This window comes from Ambystoma mexicanum, chromosome 4q, assembly GCF_040938575.1.
Source record: "Ambystoma mexicanum isolate Mex_15411 chromosome 4q, UKY_AmexF1_1, whole genome shotgun sequence".
In the NCBI taxonomy this organism is placed as follows: domain Eukaryota; kingdom Metazoa; phylum Chordata; class Amphibia; order Caudata; family Ambystomatidae; genus Ambystoma; species Ambystoma mexicanum.
The window spans coordinates 253,581,960-253,607,009 of NC_090928.1; the positions used below are offsets into that span (position 1 = coordinate 253,581,960).

General features: G+C 44.4%; 1 protein-coding gene across 6 annotated transcripts in view; it reads left to right on the top strand.

The window, feature by feature from the left end:
* NINL (ninein like) overlaps positions 1-25,050 on the top strand; it is a 1,017,292-nt gene that overhangs the window by 916,047 nt on the left and 76,195 nt on the right. For all 6 annotated transcript variants that reach the window (XM_069607820.1, XM_069607817.1, XM_069607819.1 and 3 more), the window contains 3 exons: positions 1,865-1,948; positions 15,543-15,626; positions 19,161-19,274. In XM_069607820.1, coding sequence (XP_069463921.1) covers positions 1,865-1,948; positions 15,543-15,626; positions 19,161-19,274 — 282 coding nt within the window. The remainder of the gene's footprint in view (positions 1-1,864; positions 1,949-15,542; positions 15,627-19,160; positions 19,275-25,050) is intronic.

The window sequence follows — 25,050 nt, forward strand, 5'->3', positions numbered from 1 at the left end:
GTATGTTATGCTGGGAGCTTGCCTCTGCCCATGTTTACTGTTATAATACTGCTTTGTAATCTATTCACAACATGTGAATCTATGAAAGATCCAATGCTGGTGAAGGAATAAGTTACTTACCTGTAACTCCAATTCACCAGCATTGTTATCTTTGATAGATTCACATGCAACCCTCCCGCCTTCCTCGCATAGCTCGTCCTTTGGCTCTTACTGCTACTCATGTGTGCTTGCCAAAATCTGAAGATGGCTGACAGGGGAAGAGCTAAGGGAAGTGTTCCTATCGGCTGTGGGCAGTATGACCCAAAATGACTGTAATAGAGCACAAAAGTGACTGACAGTTTTCAGATTAGGTGTAAACTGCTGTTAACGAGGATTCCCAGCCTGACTACACGACGGGGAATATTCACAGCATGTGAATGAAAGATGCCAATGCTGGTGTACTGGAATTACAGGCAAGTAACTAATTCCTTTTGCTCCTACGTTTTCTATACAAACTTCTCAAGCTTCTAATCTATTCTCAAGTTTCTACTCATGTTAACACTGTGTCCCTCATGCCCATACATCAATCTGGAATTTGCACTGCTTCACTCCACCAAAACTGCTCTTCTCTCTGTTTGTGATGCACTTCTTTCTGCTCGCCACTCCAGGCAATCATCTCGCCTGGTTCTACTTAATCTGTCTGCTGCTTTTGAAACCGTTGATCACTCCCTGCTTCTTCGATCCCTTTCCACTCTTGGTCTCTGTACTTCTTTTCTGTTCTAAATTGGTTTCACCCGTATATCTCTAATCGCACTTATTCTATATATTGGGCTGGCCTTAACTCTCCCACCATTCTTCTTCAGTATGGTGTACCCCAGGGCTCGGTCCTGGGTCCCCTGCTTTACTCTTTATACCATTCCTCTTGCCTCTCTCATCTCCTTGTTTGGTCTTTTTGATAATTTTCTGTGATGACGATAGCCAGCTCTTAATTTCTTTTTCTCTGTCTGTTGATTCTACCCTCACCTCTTGCGTACTTTCTATTCAGTCTTGGATGTCGGCCCACTTCCTTCTTCTAATGCCCTCCAAAACTGAAGTTCCCTTCTTCCCTGCCATCACTGTGCCCCTCCTCTGTCTCCCCGTTTCATCTCTTTCCCCCTTCCTCTCTCCCTATTTCTCTCTGTGCCTGGAATCTTGGGCGTGTTCTTGACTCTTCTCTTTCTTTCTCCTGTCATATTTCCAGTCATTACCACTCTTGTCAGTTTCGGCTTATTCGAAAGGCTAGACCTTTTTTCTGTTTTACTTCCACCAAAATGTTTCTCTCATCTTATTTTCTCCTGTCTCTTCTACTATCCCTCTCTTCTCCTTGGCCTCCCTGCTACGTGTCTCTTCCCCTCTGCTCTAGCTATAACTCTGCTAGTCGTCTCATTTCTTCTCTGTCCTCTCGCGACACTATTGCCCCTTGCTCTTGGTTCAGTTCACGGACTCCCCTTTGAGTCATGTTTTCTCTTTATCTTTCTTTGACTGGTCTTTAAATGCCTTCATAATCTTGCCCATCCCTATCTTTCCTCTTATTTCTTTCTATGCCCCATCCCATTCTCTCCGCTCAGAATCTTTCTTCTTACTGTTACGCGGCCCGTTGCTCTAACTTCCGCTTCAGTTCTTTCTCTCTCTTGGGCCCCAAAAGCTGGAATGCGCTTCCTCTGCCGTTTTAGTCACTCTTCTTTACCTGCTTTCCGCTCACGCCATAAACACTTGCTTGTCTGTTCATTTGTGTTTTTCATGAATTGAACTGTTTATTTTATTTCTGTAAAGCGCGTTGGAGTATAGCACTATTTAAATAAAATTTGAATCAACATCAAATTAAATCTGTTTTCATTTCAAATAGGTTCTAAACCTGACTCTTCAGCTTGAGCTCCTTCAGCAGGAGAAAGAGGGAATACTCCAAGAAATTGAGGAAAATAAGAAACAGGTGAGGAAATTAGGCATGGTTCTTCTGAGCAGTAATACTTTTATGGGCACTAAACATCGAACTGTATAAAGTGTTTTAAAAATTACCTCAGCAGAGTGCTGGACCCCAGAAGCAGGGAAAGTCCACAAGGTGTCCAAGAACCGCGTTGGTGCTATTCGCGAGAAGCTGAAACCGCCAAGTGCAGCTGATCTGTACTTTGCCCATTGTTGCCGTCGACATTCGAATTGTAGTTATTAGACTGGGTGTATGCTGGTCATGGATAGTTTTTCCTGTCAAGCCTGAAGTCTCCCAATATGATTTCTTTAAAAAAAATCAAGGCTGTGCATAAAGAAATTTTCCATTCATATGTAAAGGCAATGTCCCACTAAAGTCTTAGCGAGAGGTCCAGAACCCAGCTCATTGCCATCCTTCAATATATCGCCCTCCTGTGGGTTTTGGAAGTGGCACCAGAAAAAGGCACCCAGTTGGTCATCCTGTCACATTTTTAGTGTAATGCTTTTGCTATTGTGCTAAGTGCTTTGGACATGTATGAAGAATTAGATAGGTTGACTACTGAGGCACAGTTAAAGTACAGGGTTCGAAATTGCTGGGAGCTATTTGGCTCCTAGTTGGGGCCTAGAGAGCCTGGTTAGCATGACACCAACGGCTACCAGGAGCTACTATTGGCTCCCCAAGTTAACTGGTGCCATACAAATGTACCTATCTGACATCAACTATGTGTCTGCGAATTTGCATTAAAGGTGCAATAGTAAACCTCCAAAAGACATGTAAATCATGAATGGTCATATGTACTCAACACAAAGATATATTTGCATCTAATTTGGAAGTTAGATTTTTTGCACACTATGTAAAATCAGCTCATTGTGCAGCAGCGAGAATGAAAGTGGGCCAGGTCATATCAAGGGAAAAGGTGGCAGCAGAGAAAAGTGTGGCTGTTTGGAGACAGTAGCATGTATTAATGCAGTAACAGATGCAGTGGAGGAGTTATAAAATAGTGGCAAAAATAGGTGGAGACTAAATGAGAGATAGCAGCAAGATGGAAGAGCTGATGTAAAAGAAACGCAAGGAGAAGCGATTTAAAGAGACCATAACAGGTGAAGATGGGTAACAACATGGCAAAAGACAGGACTCGATAGAAACAGTCATGAATAGAGTACAACAGAAAGGTGGTTTCAAGGAATGTGCCTTTTCTGGGCACATGCCACAGTTTGAGGGGGGTGGGGTGGGTGATATATGTTCCACCATATTTCAGGCACCCCATTCATGAGACTGGAGTTTAATATCTCCTGGGTCATGATGAGAAGCCCCTGGCCAGAGGAAGCTCATTTTATCCTCTTTGATTTCAAGACTACCCTCAGCATTGCTTAAACCGTTGGCCGGATGGCACCAATTGGTCCAGACACCTGCACATCGATCCTGACCTATGAAGCCTTCAGAAGCATCCCACAGCCATCCTGTGGGCTGACCAGCTTTATCCAAAGCATCTTTGCGCACTGGTCCCCATTCCTGTCCTCCTGCAGCTGCTGCTCTCCATCATAAAGAGGTGCCTCCCTGCAGCAGAGTCTTCCTCATCTCCACGAGTGTTCCCTGCTGCCCTCTGTTCGTGGTGTTCATCGTTGTTGTCCATCTCCATCAAATCTTCGGGATCTCCTGTCATTGTACGACCTGTGGTTTTCTTTGTCCTATGATGCCTGGGTTGTCCAGCTTCAAGGTATCAGGAACTGTCTCTTCGGAGAGTGGAACCACTACTTAGCTAGACCCAATCCTGACCCCAAAAACTACCACTACACTAGTGGTCTCAGGACCCTCTTTCAACTGGACATTTGACTAAAGGAAGTTAGCCCAGCAAGTCTGAGGGCTCTAGGAATATTTTCTCAATGAATCTGATTAAGTGGGAAGTTTGCATACCTGTTTCAACCCACCTCCTGCCATAGGGATTGTATTGGCAGAACGTCCACTCCCTAACTTGCTCCTCCCTGATCATGATGGGTGTAGTTCTGGCCAAAAATTCCTCCACCCCTGGGGCCTTCCCCATGAGTGGTGGGATTCAAAGAGTACCCCTAATCTACTGAACTTTGCTTTGTTTACATCTACACTGGAACATGTATCTATCTGTTGGTTTTGCCAATACATGTTCTTCGGTTACTAGTCTTTCCATCAAATTTTTGTCATTGAATAGATTTTCCATCGAATTTTTTCCCACACAATTGTTTTCATCTAATGTGGTTTAATACCACTTTCCATCGAAAACCTGCATAACATATTTTTTTAATTGGGGGGTACCCACCGACCCCCATTTTAAAATTGTAACCCTTGTTCAGTGCTGAAATCTTTAATATATTTCAGCACTGGACAGCTCCCTGTAACTTGTGTTATTTTTTTTTATTGTGGGTTCGAATTTCATTGAAACCCATTGAATTTCCAACCCAAACATACATCTATTTTAAAGGTATGTTTGAGTTGGAAATCCATCGAAATTAATTCAATGAATATGCTTCTCGATGGAAAAGCATTCCAATGAATGAATTTCGATGGATAATGATTCAATGGAAATGTTTTCGATGGAAAGACTGGCTACCGCGTTCTTCACTTTTAAATGCTTCGAGCTTTCTACAACAGGTACTTACCTGGGACTTTGACTCTGAGTCACTAGTCCTGCTTACCGTAGCAGGGAAGGACTTCTGAAGTGTTTGGGTGTCTTACCTTACAAGGCAGGGTATTTTTGCCATTTCCTGTCTACTGCGTTTGACTCACTTTACTGCCTACTGTCTATTATTGTAATGCTAAACCATTTTTACTCTTTTGTGTCTGTGTGTGTGTGTGTGTGTGTGTGTAAATATAGAGTTTTTGTGGACTTCACACAAATAAAATTAGACAGATCTGTGTGTGGCTCAATGTACAGTTACCTCACTCCCTTATCTCATGAAGTCTTTCTTGCCTTACTGCTCTGCTACAATACCTTGATTGCATTTGGCTAGACCCAAGTGTCAATAACTCTCTCAGAACTATCACAGGTTGGTTCTGAAATCCATCTTAATAAGGGCCAATGGAGGAAGTGGCATAGTCTTTACTGACTGAGTGGATGCATACTTTATGCAAATAAATTGACAAAGCATGGCAGAAGTGCCAAAGGTGAGTAAATGTGGAACTAAAAAACCTACAAAGGGGTTACCCTATAACCAGCTGGATAAATTCTGTAATAATATACCATAAATAAAGAGCAAGCTGTGTTTTTTTTCTTTTCAGAAAGGATGTACTAATGTGTACACACCTGTAAACAAGGGAAACCTTTTACAATCATCACTTGTATTAGTGTAGTATTATATAAATGCAAAATAAAAGCAAATGTTTATTTTTTAAAGTAACAAATTAATTTGGCCTCTGGCCATAATATACTGTAATTGCTTTATCGGTTCTAATTACAGAAGTATTAACTGAAACTATTGAGGCCAGTTGTCGGGTGCTTTGCCTATCGAAAATCAAAACATGTTGATGATTGTTAGGGAGAATTCCCAGAAATGTGCTAATTCCCTTCTTCCTTAGAGAGCCCCAGCTCTTTTGCTGGACTTTAGGACTTTACATTTTTATCCTGAAGTCAGTGAGACCCTTTTCCAACTCTGATGTATTTTTCTTTGATTTGAACACTGTGTTTCTTTTGGTTTTGGAGTCTGACAAACTCCATAGGCATCACCTTTTTACATAGTGACACACAGCACCTTCAGAGCGGTGGCACAGGGAAGTCTTTCAGATTTCCCAAAGGTTTAAATACCTTCTCTTGGTTAAACTACTGTTTCCAAGAGCAGTAAAGTGAAATTGACTTTACTTACCTTTTTTAACTTTGTAGACCCAGCACATAGTATCTTACATATAGTGCTGGAGGGGTTACTTAGTATCCCCTTTGTCTACTTTCTCATGTAGCATTTTTATGTTACCCTGTCTACAATTAATGGCTGGAGGAAGTGGTTTACTTTTTCCTACCAGTGTGTGTTTTTACCATGTGCTGCGTTCGCAGCTGCATTATAGCACACATGGGTGCCCATTTTGTCAAAATGGCCCCAGACTTCTGTTTCGCCATTTCTGTTTGGGGAGGTCCTTCTTGAGATTTACTCTGCGCACCAAACCAGGTTTGGTCCCTTTGTTAGTTTTGTCTTTGGCAGGGTTCACTGCTAAAGCCTGCTTCTGGCTGCAGCGTTTCTGGCAGGGCAGGAAGTGAGGGAGGTGCCCGAATCTCCCTCTGCTTAGTCTTCTTGGTTACTGGAATGCACCCAAAGGTGATTGGCTGGCTGTCCTTGCAGGACAGTCATCCTGCCATGTGAGCGACATCTAGGCTGCAAATGAACGGGAGGGATTTGCATAAAAGGCGAGGTATATTGCAAGGAATGCAGAGTCGACCACTGTACGAAGGAAACTTAAGAAGAACTTGGAAGAGACGCTTGCGGCAACTCCTGGACCGTTGGTTTGCCCGGTGAAGCACTGCTGCAGTGCTGAAACTCAGAATTTGCCTCGGCCAGAGAAGCCCTGCAAAGGACTACTCCCCTTGGGTTGGTTGGACCAATCGACCCCAAGACCAACTCATCTGGAAATACTCTCGTTGCTGGCTGTACTTCCATTGCTGCTGCAGGTACGGAGTGCCAGGAAGAGGAATACCAGAATCGAGTGCACCGTCTTTAAGCCAGACCCGAGCTCCAGGAAGATCCTCTGGACTATCTGAAGCAGGGCTGACCAAGCCTGAGCCACCTCAGCAGAGTGCTGGATCCCAGAAGCAGGGAAAGTCCACAAGGTGTCCAAGAACTGCATTGGTGCTATTTGCGAGAAGCTGAACCCGCGAAGTGCAGCTAATCTGTACTTTGCCCATTGTTGCCGCCGACCTTCGAATCGTAGTGCAGGAGTCCCCAGACGTCCTCCCTCTTGTCCCCACGACTGAACAACAGGATATGCCATACTACAACAGGAACAGAAGCCAGCTGGAACCAATTTCTTCAGACCTAAGGTACTGTGAACTATGGGGTAGGTACCTCTTGTTTGATAGCTGGCTTGCTCTCAGTTGAGACTTGCAATTGTTGCCTTTTGCAGAGTTGCTTGCAGCTTTGCCCTCCACAGGCCTCCCAGCTTGTGGCCCAACAGTGATTTCATTTTCTACAAAACTCTCTATAACATTGTGCAAGACTTTTTACTTACCTTCAAGAAGTGCCTCAGCTCCCCTAGACTTTGCTGAATGGACATTGGCTGTCCTGGCTCCCTGAAGACTCTTCTAACCTTTGACTTTGTGTTTTGATCTGTCCCTTCAAAAGTCATACATTCTTTACTTGTATAGCTGGGAAAGGGTTCATCTACATTGCATTAGGGAGGGGTTCAAAAGTGCTTACCTGTTTGAGATACTTGTTAACCATTGTTTCCTTCCCTAAACCTTTTCATTTTGACACCAAACTCAGTATTGCTCTAAATGTACCAGTGATATATCAATGTCCACAGTGTCCTAGTTATAGAAGAGTGTCTGTGTGCCATCCCAAAAGGGTATCTACTGATTTATTGAAACTGACGGTGTGTATTCTGAAGTATATTTAAGTGTTACATTGTTACTCCCTTCTAAAGAAGGCTTATTCAAACTGACTGTTAAATTAATAAATACTTGTTTAATCAAGAAACCTTGAGTGTAAGTGTTATTTGGATACTTGTCACTGTGAAACGCTATGTTGCAACCCTACAGCACACATTGGCCCCTTTTGAGATAAGCCTGGCTGCTCAGTCACTCTACCAAGTTGTGTAGTACAGACTTGTACCAAAGGTTGGGTTAACTATTGCCAAGAGGAAAAGGCTGGTGCAGTCTCCCACAGGCTACTGCATAAAATCTTGCCTAACAATGATAGTGAGCAGATAAATCCTTTGCCCTCCATGTATCACTTTTCCGGGTACAAATGTGACCCAGATAACTGATGTCACTATGAATAGCAAGTACTTGTCTGTCAATGGCATGTTCTCATTTCATTCTTTTCACCTCTGAGCTAATTGTAAGAAATCTGTAAACCACCATTAATTGGCTATCCCCCTATATCAAACGCAAAATGGTTATATGAATTTGTACACTAGGATACTTTGTTCCATTCCAAACAACACATTTGTGAACCCTGCCCTGAAAAAGACATCTTGTTGCTATGTGAAAGACAGAAACATGGGTGACAGTGTTGGAAATGTATTCCTGTAATAAGAACTGATAGATTGCAGTATGTGTTCACAAAACACCATGTCCAATTTAAGTTTACGTAAACTTGTTTCTGATGTTTGTTAATCTGCTTAGAATCACATGCTGTGCATAGGTCCGACATCCAGTGGTCACTGTGGAGTATTGCATTTTGTTTTTCGTAGTCGAAAAAGGGGACGTCGACAAGGCGTGTCTGTAACACTATCCCTATAGTGACGTGCGTTGTACCCACAATCCCTCACGCGTCGAGGTCCCTCAGATTGTTTTTTTCTGCCCAGCTTCTGGTCGCCTTACGCGGAGCTCCTAGAGAGACATTGCAAATACTTACTACGGACCTCGGTCCTTAATTATACTTATTATATTGTTAAAGATCCCTCCCCTCGACGTAAGCTGTGAAGCTGTTTCTCCGCCGAGCAAGTTTTCGACGGAGGGGAAGAGACGGAGGAGATCCTTCGGCGCTGCCGAACACGTGGCCTGGCCTCGCCGGCCAACATACAGTAGGGAGAGTGGGGGTTCGAACTTTTATCTTCTCTTTGAGAATGTCTTTCTTTCTCCCCTATCTTTCCCTTGGGGTTGTTATCACCAGTTATTATTGCCTCAGCTATGGAGAGGACACCTTTTAAGTTTTGCCCACGCTGTAGGGGCAAATACACTTGGAAGGACAAACACAAGCTCTGTAATCGTTGCTTGCCCCTCGATCATAAGGAGGACAGCTGCGCGGCCTGTAAGCTCTTGAAACCAAGAACTCTTAAAGAACGAAAAGTTAAGAGGTGGGCGGACTACGCTATGTCGAAGTCAGTTTCCTCACCCGCCGCCGCTGTTACAGAAAGTGATGAGGAGGGTGATAACTCGACGTCCGTTACGGAAGTCATTAACCCCCAGAAGGAGCGCTCGCGCTCCTTGACGTCCGTCCCCGGCCCCGACGGGCTCGGCTCACGCCCTGCTTATGTGGATGAACACCCCGGCGACAAGGACGCACATAGACCCCATAGGCCTAAGCACACAACCCACGGCTCTTCTTCGTCGAAGACGAAGGATCCATCAGCGCCGAAGGGGACGCAGGGCACTCCGGCGTCTACCTCAGACCGTAAGGGTCTCAAGCCCCACCCGCAAACGCAGCCGCGACCAGAGATTGGGCTTTCATCAAACACGGGCGCTACCTCAAAATCATCCGACGTAACGCTCCATAGAGCGGCCGTCGAGGAACAACGTGTAACGCAGGCAACGTCGACACCAGAGCCCTCTACTGACAAACTCGTTGTCGAGAGCCTGGCGAGAATTGTTTCCGAAGACAAACGTAAGAGGACGACGAAACAAACGTCGAATACTGCACAAAAAGCTATGGAAACGCCGAAAAAGCGCAAGAGTAGCCAGGAACTGCCCCCTTCATCTAAGGGCACTTCTGAACTACCGGAGGGCTTTTCAGAGGGCAACGGAAACCTTTCTTAGACGTTGTGGGAGCGTTCTAAGCGTTTTGAAGGTGAAGACACTGATTTCCCCCCTCTAGACTATTCAGGGGTCCCCCATGAGACCCTTGAAAGACTCCATTCTTGTATGGAGAAAATGGAAAGGTTTTTGGGAAGCCAAAACCCACCCACACCCAAAAGACCAAGAGAATGGCCCCAGGATGACCCTAGGGTCAAGATTCCTAGGCTGTTTCTCCCTTCTACAGACGCATATGACCTCACTGAAGAGGAGCAATTACTCCATGAAGATGAGGAGTGTTTGGGTGGAGAGGAAGAACATGAGGAAGAGGGGTTTAAAGAAGATCCTTACACTAGTGCAGGAGCTTTTGAAGAAGATACAGCTACCTCGCAGCCCTGGCAATCCCCATCAGTGCAGCCTTGGCAATCCCCATCAGTGCACTCAGACCCTGATGTCTTTCACCCTTCTCCTCCCAAGGATTCACCTATTGGAAACACCTCTCCCATAGATGACCAACCTTCACTTAATGCACTATTGCGCAAGGCAGCAGCGCATTTTGAAATAGACACAGGGGAGACTCTTCCTGACATAGACTTTGTAGAGAAAGTTATTAAAGAAAAAGCCCCTGTTAGTCAGTCTATTCCGCTCCTGGCTTCTATAAAGAGAAGAATAACTCCTTCCCTTTCCAATCCGGCCTTAGTCAGAGGGGTCAACCCTCGGATAGAAAAGCTCTTCAGCCCTTCGTCCTCTGACCCTTTGTACATCAGAGGACATTCTATTCCGGACTCCCTCGTAGTTACTAATACAAGAAAAAGAGCGGGGGTACCACTATCCACTAGTGAGGCACCACCTGACAAAGAGGGCAAGAAGCTCTATGCACTTGGGAAGAGAATCACGACCTCCGCCGCCTTCTCAACTAGGATTGCAAATAACAATTCCCTACTAGCTAGCTACGCAGATGCACAGTGGAGCAAGCTGCGCAGCGAAGCAGAGGACGCACCAGAACCCCTGCGTTCACGCCTGTTAGCTATAGTCTCAGAGGGAACTCTGGTAAACCAGGGCATCGTAAAGAACTCCTTAGATGCCGCAGAGACGGCTGGCCGTTCCCTGGTTCAGGGAATACTTCTCAAACGCCATGTCTGGCTGCGCAATTCGGGATTTAAGCCGGAAACCCAGGCTTCCCTGATAAATAAGCCCATAGAACAAACACATCTGTTTGGGAAAGCAGTTGATGAGGCCCTAGAACATGCGAAGAAAGAGTTTGATACCATCAAGACTCTTGACCAAATTTCTAGGCCCCCTAACAGACGCAGCTATGGCAATAGACGCTCCTTTCGTGGCCAACGCCAGCAGCAAAACCAACAGCAATTTTACTCTGCTACCAACTGGCCCTCTAACCAGGGTAACAACACCCAGTTCAGTCAAAGAGGCCAACGCCGTGGCAAAGGAAGATGTCGCGGCTCCAGCCCCAAAGATTCCACACCCAATACCAACAAATGACCCGAAGATTCGGGTCCCCTCCCATGCATCACCGGTCGGGGGCCGGCTAACATCGTTCCTTTCAGCATGGGAGGGAATATCGTCAGACCGCTGGGTATTATCCACCATAGCCCACGGATACTGCATCGAATTCAACGGTTCCCCGAAGTACAGACCCCCACGGAACCGACGCATGACACCGGAACACCTCACTATTCTTCTTCAAGAAGTAGAAGAGATACTGAAAAAAGAAGCTATAGAGGCTGTCCCCCTATCTCAGGTAACAGAAGGTATTTATTCAGTGTACTTCCTTGTACCCAAAAAGGACTTAACCATGCGCCCTGTATTAGATCTGCGCCCAGCGAACAAGTTTGTCAAACCCCAAAAGTTTCGTATGGTGACCTTGCAGGAAGTAATCCCACTGTTATCACAGGGGGATTACATGACCACACTAGACATGAAAGATGCATACTTTCATATTTTAATGTTGCCAGCGCACAGAAAATACCTCAGGTTCAAGATAGAGAACAAACACTACCAGTTCAGAGTACTACCCTTCGGGATAGCATCTGCACCAAGGGTATTCGCGAAAGTACTGGCAGTGGCAGCGGCCCACCTGCGCAGGTTATCCATCCCGGTATACCCTTACCTCGACGACTGGCTCATAACAGGGGATTCTTACGAAACATGCTTCTCCAATACCCAAAAGACCGTAGACCTTTTGTCCCAACTGGGCTTCTCCATCAACGAAAAGAAGTCCAGCTTAGACCCCAGCCAAATCAAACAATTCCTAGGGGCTCTAATTCGAACAAAGGACGGCCTCATCTTCCCCTCCAACGAGAGGGTCCAAAACATGCTGTTTCAGATCCCCCATTTTGTGGCAGGTCGAGAGGTGACGGTACGCAAAGCAATGCGCTTGCTAGGGATGATGGCGTCATGTATTTATTTGGTACCTCACGCGCGCCTGCGCATGCGCCCAATGCAAGAGTGGCTCTACAGCCAGTGGTGTCAGGCCAGCGGACAATGGGACGATCTAGTGGTGGTCTCGCAGGCCTTGGTTCTCTCGCTACGGTGGTGGACAAAAGAAAACCTGTTATTAGGGAAAACTTTTGCCACACCCGCAGTGGAAGCCACTCTAACCACAGACGCATCCCTTACAGGATTGGGGGCTCACCTATCCCATCAGACTGCTCACGGAGTGTGGACTCCGAGTTTAGCATCCAAGCATATAAACCTGCTGGAACTACTAGCGGTGTTCAAAGCACTGAAAGCCTTTCAGGAACACTTACAAGGAAAGACAGTGATGGTCCTCACAGACAGCACCACAGCCATGTACCACCTCAACAAGCAAGGGGGCACTCACTCTCCAGGACTGTCCAAGCTGTCCCAGAATATATGGAAGTGGGTTCTCAAACACAACATGTTCCTACTATCACAACATGTACCAGGGGAACTCAATCTGCTAGCAGACAAACTCAGCAGAGACTTCCCCCTGCCCGAAGAGTACGAATGGCAATTGCACGAAGACATCATCTTAGACGTCTTCACGCAATGGGGATTCCCGGAAATAGACCTGTTCGCAACTCTGGAGAACTCACAATGCCAAAGTTACGACTCCAGGTACCCCCAGAACCAGTCCAAGGGGAACGGTCTGTCGATTCAATGGTCAGGGAAATTTGTTTACGCCTTTCCCCCGACTCCCCTTCTCAACAAAGTGGTGCACAAGATGCACCAGGAGCAGGTTACCATGATACTAGTGGCCCCAATGTGGGCCCGGCAGCCATGGTTCGCTCACTTGATGGAGATGTCCCTATCTCCCCCAGTGAAACTTATCTGCCCGTACAACATGCTGTCACAGGACAAGGGCAGGACACTGCATCCATGCCCTCAGACCATGAACTTAGCAGCCTGGCTCCTGAGATCATAGAATTTGGACATTTACAACTCCCGCAGAGATGTATGGACATCCTCAGGGAAGCCAGAAAACCTAATACTCGCCACTGCTATTCTAGCAAGTGGAAAAGATTTGTCATCTGGTGTAGAGGTAAGAGCATCAACCTGGTTGACTGCTCTCCCACTAACATTGTTCTGTACTTGACCCATTTACTGGATTCAGGTCTAGTCTTCAATTCCATTAAAGTCCACCTAGCGGCACTTTCTGCATCCACCACTTCCCAACTTAAAGTGTCGTGGTGGAAGATACCAGTTATCAAGGCCTTCATGGAGGGGGTAAAGAGAATACACCCTCCGATAGCTAACCCAGCTCCCGGATGGGACTTAAATGTGGTACTTTCTAGACTCATGGGCCCTCCTTTCGAACCCATGCACAAGGCAACTCTTAAAGACCTCACTCTTAAGACTGCTTTCCTAATAGCTATCACCTCCATTAGGAGAGTAAGTGAACTACAGGCTCTTTCTGTACTAGACCCCTTCGTAACAGTTCACAAGGATAAGGTGGTTCTACGCACACACCCAAGGTTTGCACCAAAATTCATCTCGAAATTTCATGTAAACCAGTCAATAGAACTACCAACGTTCTTTCAAAACCCTTCCAGCTTGGGAGAAAAAAGTCTGCATACACTAGATGTACGCAGAGCTGTCATGTTCTACGTGGAAAGAACCAGACCACTGAGAAAGACTAATCAGTTCTTTGTCTCTGTGGCAGCAGGAAGAGAAGGAGATGCAGTTTCAAAGTCCACTATATCTAGATGGATTGTGCAATGCATCACTCTCTGTTACACTCTTGCTAAGAGAGAACTACCCTTCAAGCCAAGAGCACATTCCACTCGAGGCACTGGGGCTTCCATAGCGTTCATTGCAAATGTTCCCCTTGAGTCCATCTGCAAAGCGGCTACCTGGAGTTCTGTGCACACCTTTACAAAACACTACTGTCTAGATGCACACTCTAGATCTGACTCCCAGGTGGGACAGGCAGTATTAAGACATCTTTTCTCTACTGTTCCTTCTCATAACCCACCGCCAACTCCGGGTACTGCTCGCTAGTCTATGCACAGCATGTGATTCTAGGCAGATTAACAAACATCAGAAGACAATGCATTACTTACCGTAAAAGCATTTCTGATGGTTGTATCTGCTTAGATTCACATGCGCCCACCCTTCCTCCCCGCTCGTATGGAAGGAACATAGACATCCTTTTATATATTTCTCTCTTTTCTGTACTCACTCACGTCTAGAAGGCTCCCTCAGAGCAGAAAAATACAAACAGAGGGACCTCGACGCGTGAGGGATTGTGGGTACAACGCACGTCACTATAGGGATAGTGTTACAGACACGCCTTGTCGACGTCCCCTTTTTCGACTACGAAAAACAAAATGCAATACTCTGCAGTGACCACTGGATGTCGGACCTATGCACAGCATGTGAATCTAAGCAGATACAACCATCAGAAATGCTTTTACGGTAAGTAATGCATTGTCATATATTTCACGTTCAATAGAAAAAACCATTGTATTGGAATGATGCAGTGCAGTATTAATGTTTATATCCCTATGGATATAGCGTGCGCGTGTTACATGAATAGGGGGCACTAAAGATTGGTTCCTTTACTTAGATGAATATAATACCGATAGCAAATTAGAGAAGACACCTTTTGGTTCCTCCGAAAAACCTATACTGTTTGGGATTCACGAATTATAGTGAAGGACAATCCTTGCTTAATGATGTTTCTGGACTTCTCAGGTTATCAGGATCTGAAACTTGTGAAAAAGAAATTATGGTTGGGTGCAACTGGTGGTGGTTTGTCCAAACGACACTGGGAAGGAGGGATTGAGCAGGCCTTTAAGAAATGAGTTGGTATTGCCTTTCTATTGCATTTTTATCCAGAGTTCATTGTTTTGTTCGGGCAAATGACTGGCCATTTGATGATACTTCTTTCAACACGTAGATGCAGAACAGTTGGCAAACGCTGGTTACATTTGACAACCAGAAGTCCAGCCAAATTGGTCAATAACTCCCAATCAAAAGGCGTTGTTCTCTCTTACAGCCGATTTTGAAAATGGCCATACAGGCCTTGAAAAAGGGGGGTTGTCTTTTTGGGATTTAAGCCCAGTGTTCTACAATGGACAACACAATAATGCACATGGTCGCAAATGAACAGATCTATAATCAATTGTGCGCAACAAAGCAAGGTTCAGACAATTTGGATGCTGGTAAACTTTTTATTTTAACAATCAATAACAAGGGAACGTATAAAAGTAAACCTTTCAGAGTTACAAAGGGTTGATTTGTGTTGAGTCAAAATAATGTATGTGCATGACCTCCAAATTACATGAAGTTGTTAAAGGTTTTGTACAGTGTAGTGCAGACACAGGTCATTTGTAAATGAGTCCATAATACTTACCTTTTTAAAGCAGAAAGTATTTTTTAAATAAATGGCATTGGTTGCCATATTTCTTTTCCACTGTTGTCGGCTATCTATTTTGACCAATCAAGTCGAAGTTTTCATGAATTTTTCTTTTTCTTCAAAAATAGTTAGCCAATTTGACTTTGCAGCACCAACTGCTACAACAGGAGAAAGAAACTTTTCTGAGGGAAGCAGAAGAAAATCAGAAAAAGGTAAGAGAGGCAGCTTGATTTGATTTTTTTTCTTTTTTGCATTGACGTGAACAATGTAGCAAAGTGTCCACTAACGAATAAGTCCTCTTGTATGGGATAGCAGTGGGAATGATATGGGTCAGTGTTTAACATATAATCAAAAACGTGATGGGTGGAAGGTTTTAAATAAATCTGAACCACTGCCATGGCTCTGGGCAATTTTCCACACCACCGTTGTGTTGCAGGTCTACTTTAAACATTAACAAAGATATGCTTTGTAAAGTGCATTATTTAGCCATCATGCTGCAGTGTTCCCTCACCAACCTGATCGAGACTCTTGTATTGAGTCTCAAGAAACCCTTTATTGCCATTCAAAGGGCTAACATTGTAGGCCTTATCACGGTGCAGCAGTGAGAACGCTCCAGAAGGTGGCACATGGAGGGAAAAGAGGTAAGCATGGGACAGGAATGGTTTTCACACCTTTACTGCCAATTGAAGACGAACAGCTGGATGGAGCTTAGTGACGGCTCCAATCTCAGGAAAAATTATTATATTTGTAAGAGCCCAAATCCTGGTTTGCAGCTTGGGGTGAACAGTTCCATGCCCCTGTCTTGACTAGTGTAGAATAAATAAATCTAGAGGGGATTTACTGCCATATATCAGAAAAATGTAAGTCTGTGCCTTGGAAAAAAAACCCTAAGAGTGTGAGTGAATCTTGCTGGACCATATGAAGCACAAATAGCTTTGTCAAATATACATTTGCAGTGTCTTGTTGCTAGCATTCAAGCAACCCAATGTTAGCAGCTGAATGGTAGAGCATTGCATCATGGGAACTGTTTCAACATCCTATGTTTGAGAATAGAGAATGGTATAGACGGGTGACCCTGTTGGCCGTGCACCACGATCCTCTCCATGTTGCAGTCCCCGGAAGAGGTATATGGCAAATAAGCCGGCAACCCCAGTTTATCTGTAGCCTTGTTTGTTTCCAAAGCCTTGTTGGAACGAACCCTCTTTGGAGGTGTGAGAAGTTGTCCTTTCAAAAGGATCGTGGAAGAGTTTGAGCAAAGGATCACACCATTCACGAAGCTGCCACAGCAAGCATCCATAATCCTTCCCAAATAGGGATGTCCAATTCACTGCACTGCAAAAGTCTGCAAGCATTATTCACCCAGTGGTGAGTGGGCTTTGTGCACTCATCTGTTAGGACTCAGACAGGTAATAAAACTGAACCCTTAAATGAATATTGAATTCATAAGACTCAACACCACACTGCCGACTGTAGTGATAGCCTCCAGCAGAATGAATTCAAGATGGTAAATGGAGGTTTTATCAGGTCGGCTAGTGGATCTGCGACGAGGACCGCTAACCAATTACTAACTTCTACTGAATTCTTAGTACAGAGGAGTAGCACCCAATCTCTAAGCAGGCACTCTTATCGCTCTCACATGAGCACCCTTGTACAGTTAACCACCCTGGTCCTGCTCTGGAATGAGCATAAATGGGGGAGCAGGGCTCCCTAGTGGTGTGGGAGTCAGAGATCTGGATAGCAAGGTGGAGATCAGTGCATGGTAATGTGGTGAGGAGAAACGGCAAAGTGGCAGTGACCAGAAGAAAGAGTGGTGGTGAAGTAAGGAAAAGCAAGAGCTGAGGTGATAGAGAAAGAAGAGAACAGAGTTGCAGGGGCTGGAGCAGAGGTGGCAGAGAGAGAGAATGAAGAGTGGAAGCAAAGGAGGAAGAATCAAGAGCAGAGTTGGGAGAGAGACACATTTAAGGCGAGATAGAGAAGAACCTACTGTGGCCGGATAAAGAGGAGAGAAGGAAAACAGGAAAATGGGGGGAGGGGAGAGGATGAAGAGGAAGAAATGGAATAGAAAGGAGGAAGGGGAAATAGTAAGGAAGTAGGAGCATGAGAAGTATTGGCTTGAGAAAAGGGTTGGCAAGAGATAGACCAGGTCAAGGCACATGGTCTTGGAGAAACATGTAAGGTGGTGGTGGAATAAATCAAGGCAGAGTTAAGACCACCCTTAAGGGGAAAATGGGGGCAGAGGATATTAAGTTTGAAATCCAGCACCAAATGTTTGCTAAAGAATCTGATGCCTTACACGGGAAAGATGACCCAGGCACCAGTGGTGGTGGTGCCAGCTGTTCCAGAAGAACCATCAAGATATTCTGGTGCAACCAACAAAAGACGAGAGAGACGCTACACAAAGTCAAGGAAGAAGTGCAAGGCACTACAAAACCCAGAGCCTGTGAGTAATGGTTTCCCTGCCTGAAGGCATTGGGGGGAGAGTGGAAAGAATTTAGGACCACGTTCCTAAGAAAAGCTTTACCAAATTGTATTTGCTTCAAAATCGTACCCAATGGCGTCGGGTAAACCCAATCCTGTTTTTCATCCCCACAATTTGCATACTCTACTTTGCATACCCACAGTGCTTTGCTCATGTCCCATTGAACTGGAGGTGAACTTCCGGTGATTGCTGCTAGGTGGCGCTGTGGCATGTGTGACTTGGCTGAAATTGATTATTCTCATTTGTATTTCTATTGAAATTTTGACCTTATCCTTTGGCTTTGAGTTGTCGGTTGATCCCTCAGATGTAACGGAACTCTCCTGTCCGCTCAGGAAATGACTCTGGGGGATGGCAGAGGTGCTATAGGCAGAGGAAAGAACAGAGAAAGAAAAGTATCTTCTAGTGGTTTTATAGTATGTTTCTCTGAAGGTACAGCATCCATATAAGATTTCTGCTTCAAAAGATTAGACTCTATGATCTTCTTAATCGTTCTTTCTCCTACATCCTGCTCATTGATGTGTCAGAAAATGTGCAATGTAGTTATGGAATGCTCTATTATTGCATTAAGCCGCGTCCCGTTGAATGGAGGAAAATCCTTTACAAAGATGGCCGCTATGGAAAAGGGAAGGCAGGGCACAGTACGGAGCCCCTCTTCCCTTTCCATGGCGGCCAGCTGGAGCCAGGAAGGAGCGGCTGCAGTGGCGAATGCCGCCGCAGGCGACATAAGGTGAGTGGGGGGTGGGAAGGGTTTACAAAATAAAAGACAGAGGAGGTTGAGGGGAAGATGGCGGTGGGGGAGCAGACGGTCAGGCTGACTGAAACGCGGGCTTGCATCTGTGGTTCAAGCCCACGTTCATAGCCACCTGATTGGCTGGCTTCTCCTGCCCGGGTGCTAATTGTAAGTTTACTCATGTTTCTTCATACTGCCTCACATGAATATTGTTGACAAGCATAATTGCAGTTGCCCATGAAATAGTTTACTTGAGGGAGAAACTGTCAAATGCCAATCAGAAAGTAATGTGAATTAACGATGGAAGAGTCTCTGGTTTGGAAAAGCTGATCTCTTGAGCACTTAGTAGATCGCTTGTGCATGTTCATAATCAATGTTCATCATGCTTATGTTTCCTGAAGCAACTTTCCAAGCTGTGCCTATTTGGAGTTCCTCTTTTTGTCATGTGATATGGTAATTATGCAATGTATGCTACTTTCTGTGAATAATATGTCACCCGTACATGTGCAATTTCTAAGTCTCTGTTGAAATTGGTAGCTTTTCAGAATGGATTCTCTCATGCAGGAAGTTAATGCACTGAAGCTGGAGAAGCATTGTTTGGAGGACCGGTGCCAGGGAATGGCAAAAGGCCTTAAGGATTATGCAGACCAGGTATTAACAATATTTAGTTTGATTTTCAAAGTCCACCACCTATTGTTGGGCTTTAGTTTTTTAACCTGTTCTGACTTTTTTAGGTGAAGTAAAGCCTTGAGCTGTTTACCGCAGTTTTTCTAAATCCCAGCGAAGGGCTTCATAACACCATACATCTGAGACAGTACATAAGCGCCACTCTTAGTATAAGGCTGTACCACCTGAGAATGTTGGTAGCATGGACAGAGCAGCCAGGCTGATCTTAGGAGAGAGAGAGGAATGTAGCTTGGTACAAAGAAATGGTAGCAGACATATGGTCCAAAGAAATGCTGAAAGACTATGGGCCTCATTACACGGACGGCGCTAAGAGATTACCGGCACCGGTAAGGGCACCGGTGCCGGTAATCCCTTAGTGCCATACTACGAGGTCCCTCAGTGGGTCCCGTCCTTAACGTGTGGCCAGACCACACGTTAAGGAAGGGACCCGCTGAGGGACTTCAGGGCAAATAACGGTACCACTAATAGCGGTACCGTTATTTGCTCCTTCCCCATTCCCATTGAGCCCTATGGGGGCTGGAATGGGGAAGGGCCTTGGTGAATGGGGAATTACCACCGCGCCAACCTTGGAATGGGGCGGTAATTCCCCCATTCACCAAGGCAGAATCGGTAAAATACCAGCGGCAACCATGGCGCTATTAGCGCCATGGTTACCGCTGTCCGTTTAATGAGGCCCTATGTATTGTAAAAAATAAATGGTTTATTTAAATACAAGTAGGCCTAGATACATCTTGGGGAAATAAGTACCATCACATATCATCTAAACACAATTATAAAAACCAACTCAATACTTGGGGGGATACAACCCAAAGTATAACCTTATTAAGAATAGCAATTGGTAGTTCAAGGTGAGCCAAACCTATTAGACATTCAGACTGCAATCAGCTATTCTTGGGTGTAAAACAAGGTTAGATATACTTTTAGAATACAGTCAATGCTTCAAGGGACCCTGTTAGAAATCGCATAATAAACCAATACTGTTACAAGTATACTGTTTGCAGCAGTACTTTTTCGAACTCAGTTCAGTGTTCCTAAAACAACTCATATACTGACAGGTGTCAAGTGGCATTCTTACTTTTTATTTGTTGGATTGAAACAATTGACCAAGTGAGAGGCTTAGTAACATAAACCTCTACAAGTAGGATGAATATCTTAAGAGTATGGTTGAATATAATTAACACAAGGGAAAGTCTTTCAATTAGGGACAAGTCCGGTTCAGGTAACAATAGTTGCAATTTATGTAACTAACAAGTTGTCCAATCAGTCAAACACATTCTGATAGAATGTAGGAACACTTATGTAGTAATATGTGCAATTTTGGGCAGGTTTGTTGATAATCCTCAGTGGTTGTGTAGAGTCATTTTGGGAGAGGCTAATTGCTGGACACGAAACTCGTCTGACAGTACAAGTGGTGGAGGTTTGAGAACCTTAGGTTTTCTGGGCGTTAGGCATTTGAGAAACTAATTTACCTCTTCCCTGTTATTGGGGCTTCTTGTTTTCATGGCTTCCTTCTTTTTGTCAAGCATATTTTAATGTTAGTTTCGTATGTGAATTTTTAATGTGTTCAATATTTGATGTGTATATATTCTATTGAGAAATGCTTTTGTAATTCTTTTTCTCTTCTTTGGAATGTGAAAAGTCGCTTGTACGGCTATACCCCAATACATAAAAAAAAAACATACAATAACTATTTCTGAATGCACTCAGCATTACAAGGAAAGTAAACCCCAATTAAACTTTAAGACAGACCCAAGGTATTTCAAGATAAGTAAATGGACCTAATGACTATTTTGGAAATGCTCTAAGCAGATTCAGGGGAAGCACCAACCCAGTGTTGCAAGTTTAGAAGAGCAGCAGCTATTCAAGGTAAGCAAGGAACCACCTACTTTTAAGACAGGCTTCAAGCAACTCAAAGGCAAGTATTAACTCAAGGACTGTTTTTGGTCTGTATAAAGCAGATTAGGGAAAGTAACACCCTATGGGTACACTTTAGGAAGAACGCAATGTTATTCAAGGAAGGTAAACCCTATTGGTAAGCTTTTACACTCATTCGGTTAAGCAATGATAAAACAGTACCAACACTTACTACTTTTCAGAAGGGGGAAACGCCATTCAAAGCAAGTAAAGCAACTTGTATACTTTTTAGCAGGCACGCTGCAACTCCAATGTGAGAATAACTCAAGGACACTGTCTAACTTCTTCTTTCACAGAGATACAGCTACTATATATATTCTTTCAGCAAGTGCATTTACTTTTGTTCTACTTTTCAAGACCAGACCAAACCCTTTCTTATACAGTCCATCCCTAGTCTATTGCATGAGTTTTCTCAGAGGAATAAGAAGGACCCTATTGGTCCAGGTGCCAGCTCTAGGCAGGTTGAGGTAGGTTTCAGCTGCAGGAAAGTCAAAGTTTCATAGGAGATCATCTTAAACAAGTAAGTTTTCACTTTCAGAGTTATTTAAGTGTTCAGGGACTTCTGCGAAGGCTCCCTACATGTGTTCTAGCATTAGGCATGAGCAAGTGGGATGGGCAAACCCTCAACCACACAAATCACCCACTCAGCCTCACAGGATGCACACCAGACTCATGGTAAGTAATACCCAAGCCCACACAGTACTTCGGGAGAAAAGAGCTTCAGAGTGGATGCCTTCAGGGTACAGCAGCACAGGACTTAGTAAACTTGCCGTGGTAGCAGAATGCTACCAGGTAAGTAAAAAAGGGGATACATTGTATCCCCCCCAGCATTCCCCATAAGGTGGGGTGTGCTTGCTCAGTTATACAAAAAGTAAAGGGGATGAAATTCCCTCTTTACTACTTGGGAACAGTAGTTCACCCAAGTACATGACAGCGAAATTAACAGGGGAGCCCAAAGGGGAAACTCGCCCTAAGTCCAAAAGTTGTAGGAAACTAGAACTTCAAACACTATGAAGAGACATAAAAAGGTCACCCATAAAAAGAGTCAAACTAGGCGAGAGGTGAAAAAAAATCCCCATCACCTAGGGACAAGGTAAATGAATCCCCAAGGCCAAGTAAAATGTTCTTGGGTTGACACAGGTCAGGAAGATTTATCTCAAATATGCAAATTTTACCTAACAATATTCTAGGAATCCATCTCAACACCTATGCATGCTGTGAATCATGTCACTGTCAACGACAGGTCCTTTTTTAAAACCCTATAAACTGGTGTTACTGTATGGGTCAATGTGGCACAATAGCCAGTCACAGGCAGGTGCGAGTTGGAGAGCAGTGTATCACATCCAGAGTGCTCCAGCTTCAATGTGGTTCCTTCTTTGAAGGCATGCCTGTCTTTGAAAAATTTGGATTTGTTTGTAAGACAATATACACGTGAATTTTTCCAATAATAAGCCTTCACCTTGAAGCCATCTTACCATTGAGGACTTGTGTTACAAAGAGGAGAGAAGTGGAGGTAGAGGAGAGAAGAGGAGGAGAGAAGAGCAGAGGTGGAGGAGCAAACAGCAAATGTTATGTTTTATTATTGGGATTTATACCTCACAAAGCTGCCATTTGCATGGCCTACAGGTACTCTAGGGGATCTGAAAAGGAAGGAGAGTTAGTTAGTAAATGGTAGGGAGAGGGATAGTGCAAGAGAGCTTTTTGCTGTGCTGTTGGTAGCTTCAGCTTGGAAAAAATTGTCACTGTTGGGTTTGCTTCTAGATGTTATGGGTTACGTGTTGCTTCATTGTGCAATTCTATATGGGATTGTTGTATGTGTCTCTGGCGTAGTGCTGGAGATTTAGTGTGTTCGGTTGAGTGTGATTACAGATGGGGGGGCCCCCGTTTGCTGTGTGAGTTCCAGTTTGTGCTGTGGTAGGGGGGTGGGTATGTGTGTCGTATTTGGCGGTTAAGCAGAGAGTTTGTAAGAAAGGGGGGGGTTTTTAGTGGAGGTAGTGGTGAGGGGGCCTGCACATTCTTGTAAGTTGCAATGTGAGAAAGAGGAGAGTGGAGGGTAAGAGAAGAGATAGGCGAATGAGAGAGTTAAAGAGTAGTGAGGAGTGTGGTGGTGGTTGTGGTGATGGAGTAAGGAGCATCAGAGGGTGGAAAGGAAGGAGAGGACAAAGAAAGCTAGAGGAGGAGAAACAGAGGAGACAATAAGGATTAAAGAGAGCAGTTTAGAAGGAAAAGGGTGAAAGAGATTGTTAACATGGATTTTTAGAATCAAACCTCTGTGGGCAGATTCTATGAGGCCAACCTATTCTAGTGAACAGGAAAATACACTAATGTCTAACCAACCTCTATCAAGGTAGTGGGACTGAGCAGGAGGGCTTAGACTTAGGAGAGTGTGCGGGTGATGAAGGGTTCATTTACCCACACACACAGCACTTTTGTTGATCCAAGTTAGACAAAATGTACACTACAAAACTTACCTGGAACAGTATCCTGTCTTCAATCCATCACCGACTTCAGTTCCACTCACCTGAAGGTACGAACTCCATCATTCTGCACCGCATGCATCCTGGAATACCATAACCTGGAAAGAGGAGAAAGAAAGACAGCATTAGTAAGCGTTTACTCACATTTCCTCCCGAATGAAGAAAGCCACTCAATTCTTACCTGGGTAGTCCTCTCCTGGTCAGTATAATTGCTGGAAAAAATATTTCTTTCCAGGGTTGCCCCACACTGTGGTGATGATCCCTCCTACCTAGTGAGGATACAAACTTTATGATCAACCAAAGGAAGGGATACACAATTATCGCAACATACTAAACCCTATGATATCAGGTGTCTGAACACAACCATTAAACATATATAGACTGCGTATTGTAATAGATAACACATAACATTTTTCCTAAAACATCATTTTTTAATTCATTAACAAATTCGAGCACAAATATCAAAAAAGCATATAAAAACACATGTATATGACATGACAATATACAATGATAAAAATGTTAACATTAATTTTTTATCATTGTATATTGTCATGTCATATATATGTGTTTTTATATGCTTTTTCGCTGCTCGCCCCCCACATCTACGCGCCCCTGCCACGAGGAGCAGGACGGAGAATCCACCTTTTACAATATTAAGGTGAGGAGAGGGCCCAAGGGGGAGGAAGGAGTTGAGGCCAATGGAGGTGGGAAACATAAAGACAATCTGGTATTGAATCCAGCTCTCCTATATTGCAGACCCATCTTTAACCAGAGGCCTTACCAAGGGACAGGGAGAGGGTTCAAGAGTGCAAATCTTCCAACCAGGGCTGGGTGGCGTCCCCATGGATACCAGGTGAGCGTAACAACTATAAACATATATACATCTAACATGGGGTGCTTTGGCTACTGAGCACCAACAATTTGCTTTGCAGACAGTTCCATAAGATTCAAGTAAGAACACTAGAAAGCTCTGATGCAGTAAAGCAAGTGAAGAAACAAATGTATTTATTTTATTTATTTTTGCATTTGTTACAGCGCACATAACCCTCAGGTATCTAGGCGCTAGTTACACTAGGGTGCAAAGTTGCATGCATGTTACATTAGGAAAAAGAGGTACAAAGGTACAAAGTTACTTGTTACATTAGGAAAAATAGAGGAAGGGAGGGGGTAGGGAGAGGCAGTGGGGGGATGCAATAGTCTTAGGAGTAATAGTCAGTTGAACAGCCACGTCTTCAAGTTTCTGCGGAAGGTCCAGTAGGCCTGTTCTTTTCTGAGTACTAGTGGAAGATTATTCTAGAGTTTGTCAGCCATGACCGGGAAGCTCTTGCTCCCCTACTGAGAGGTGGATG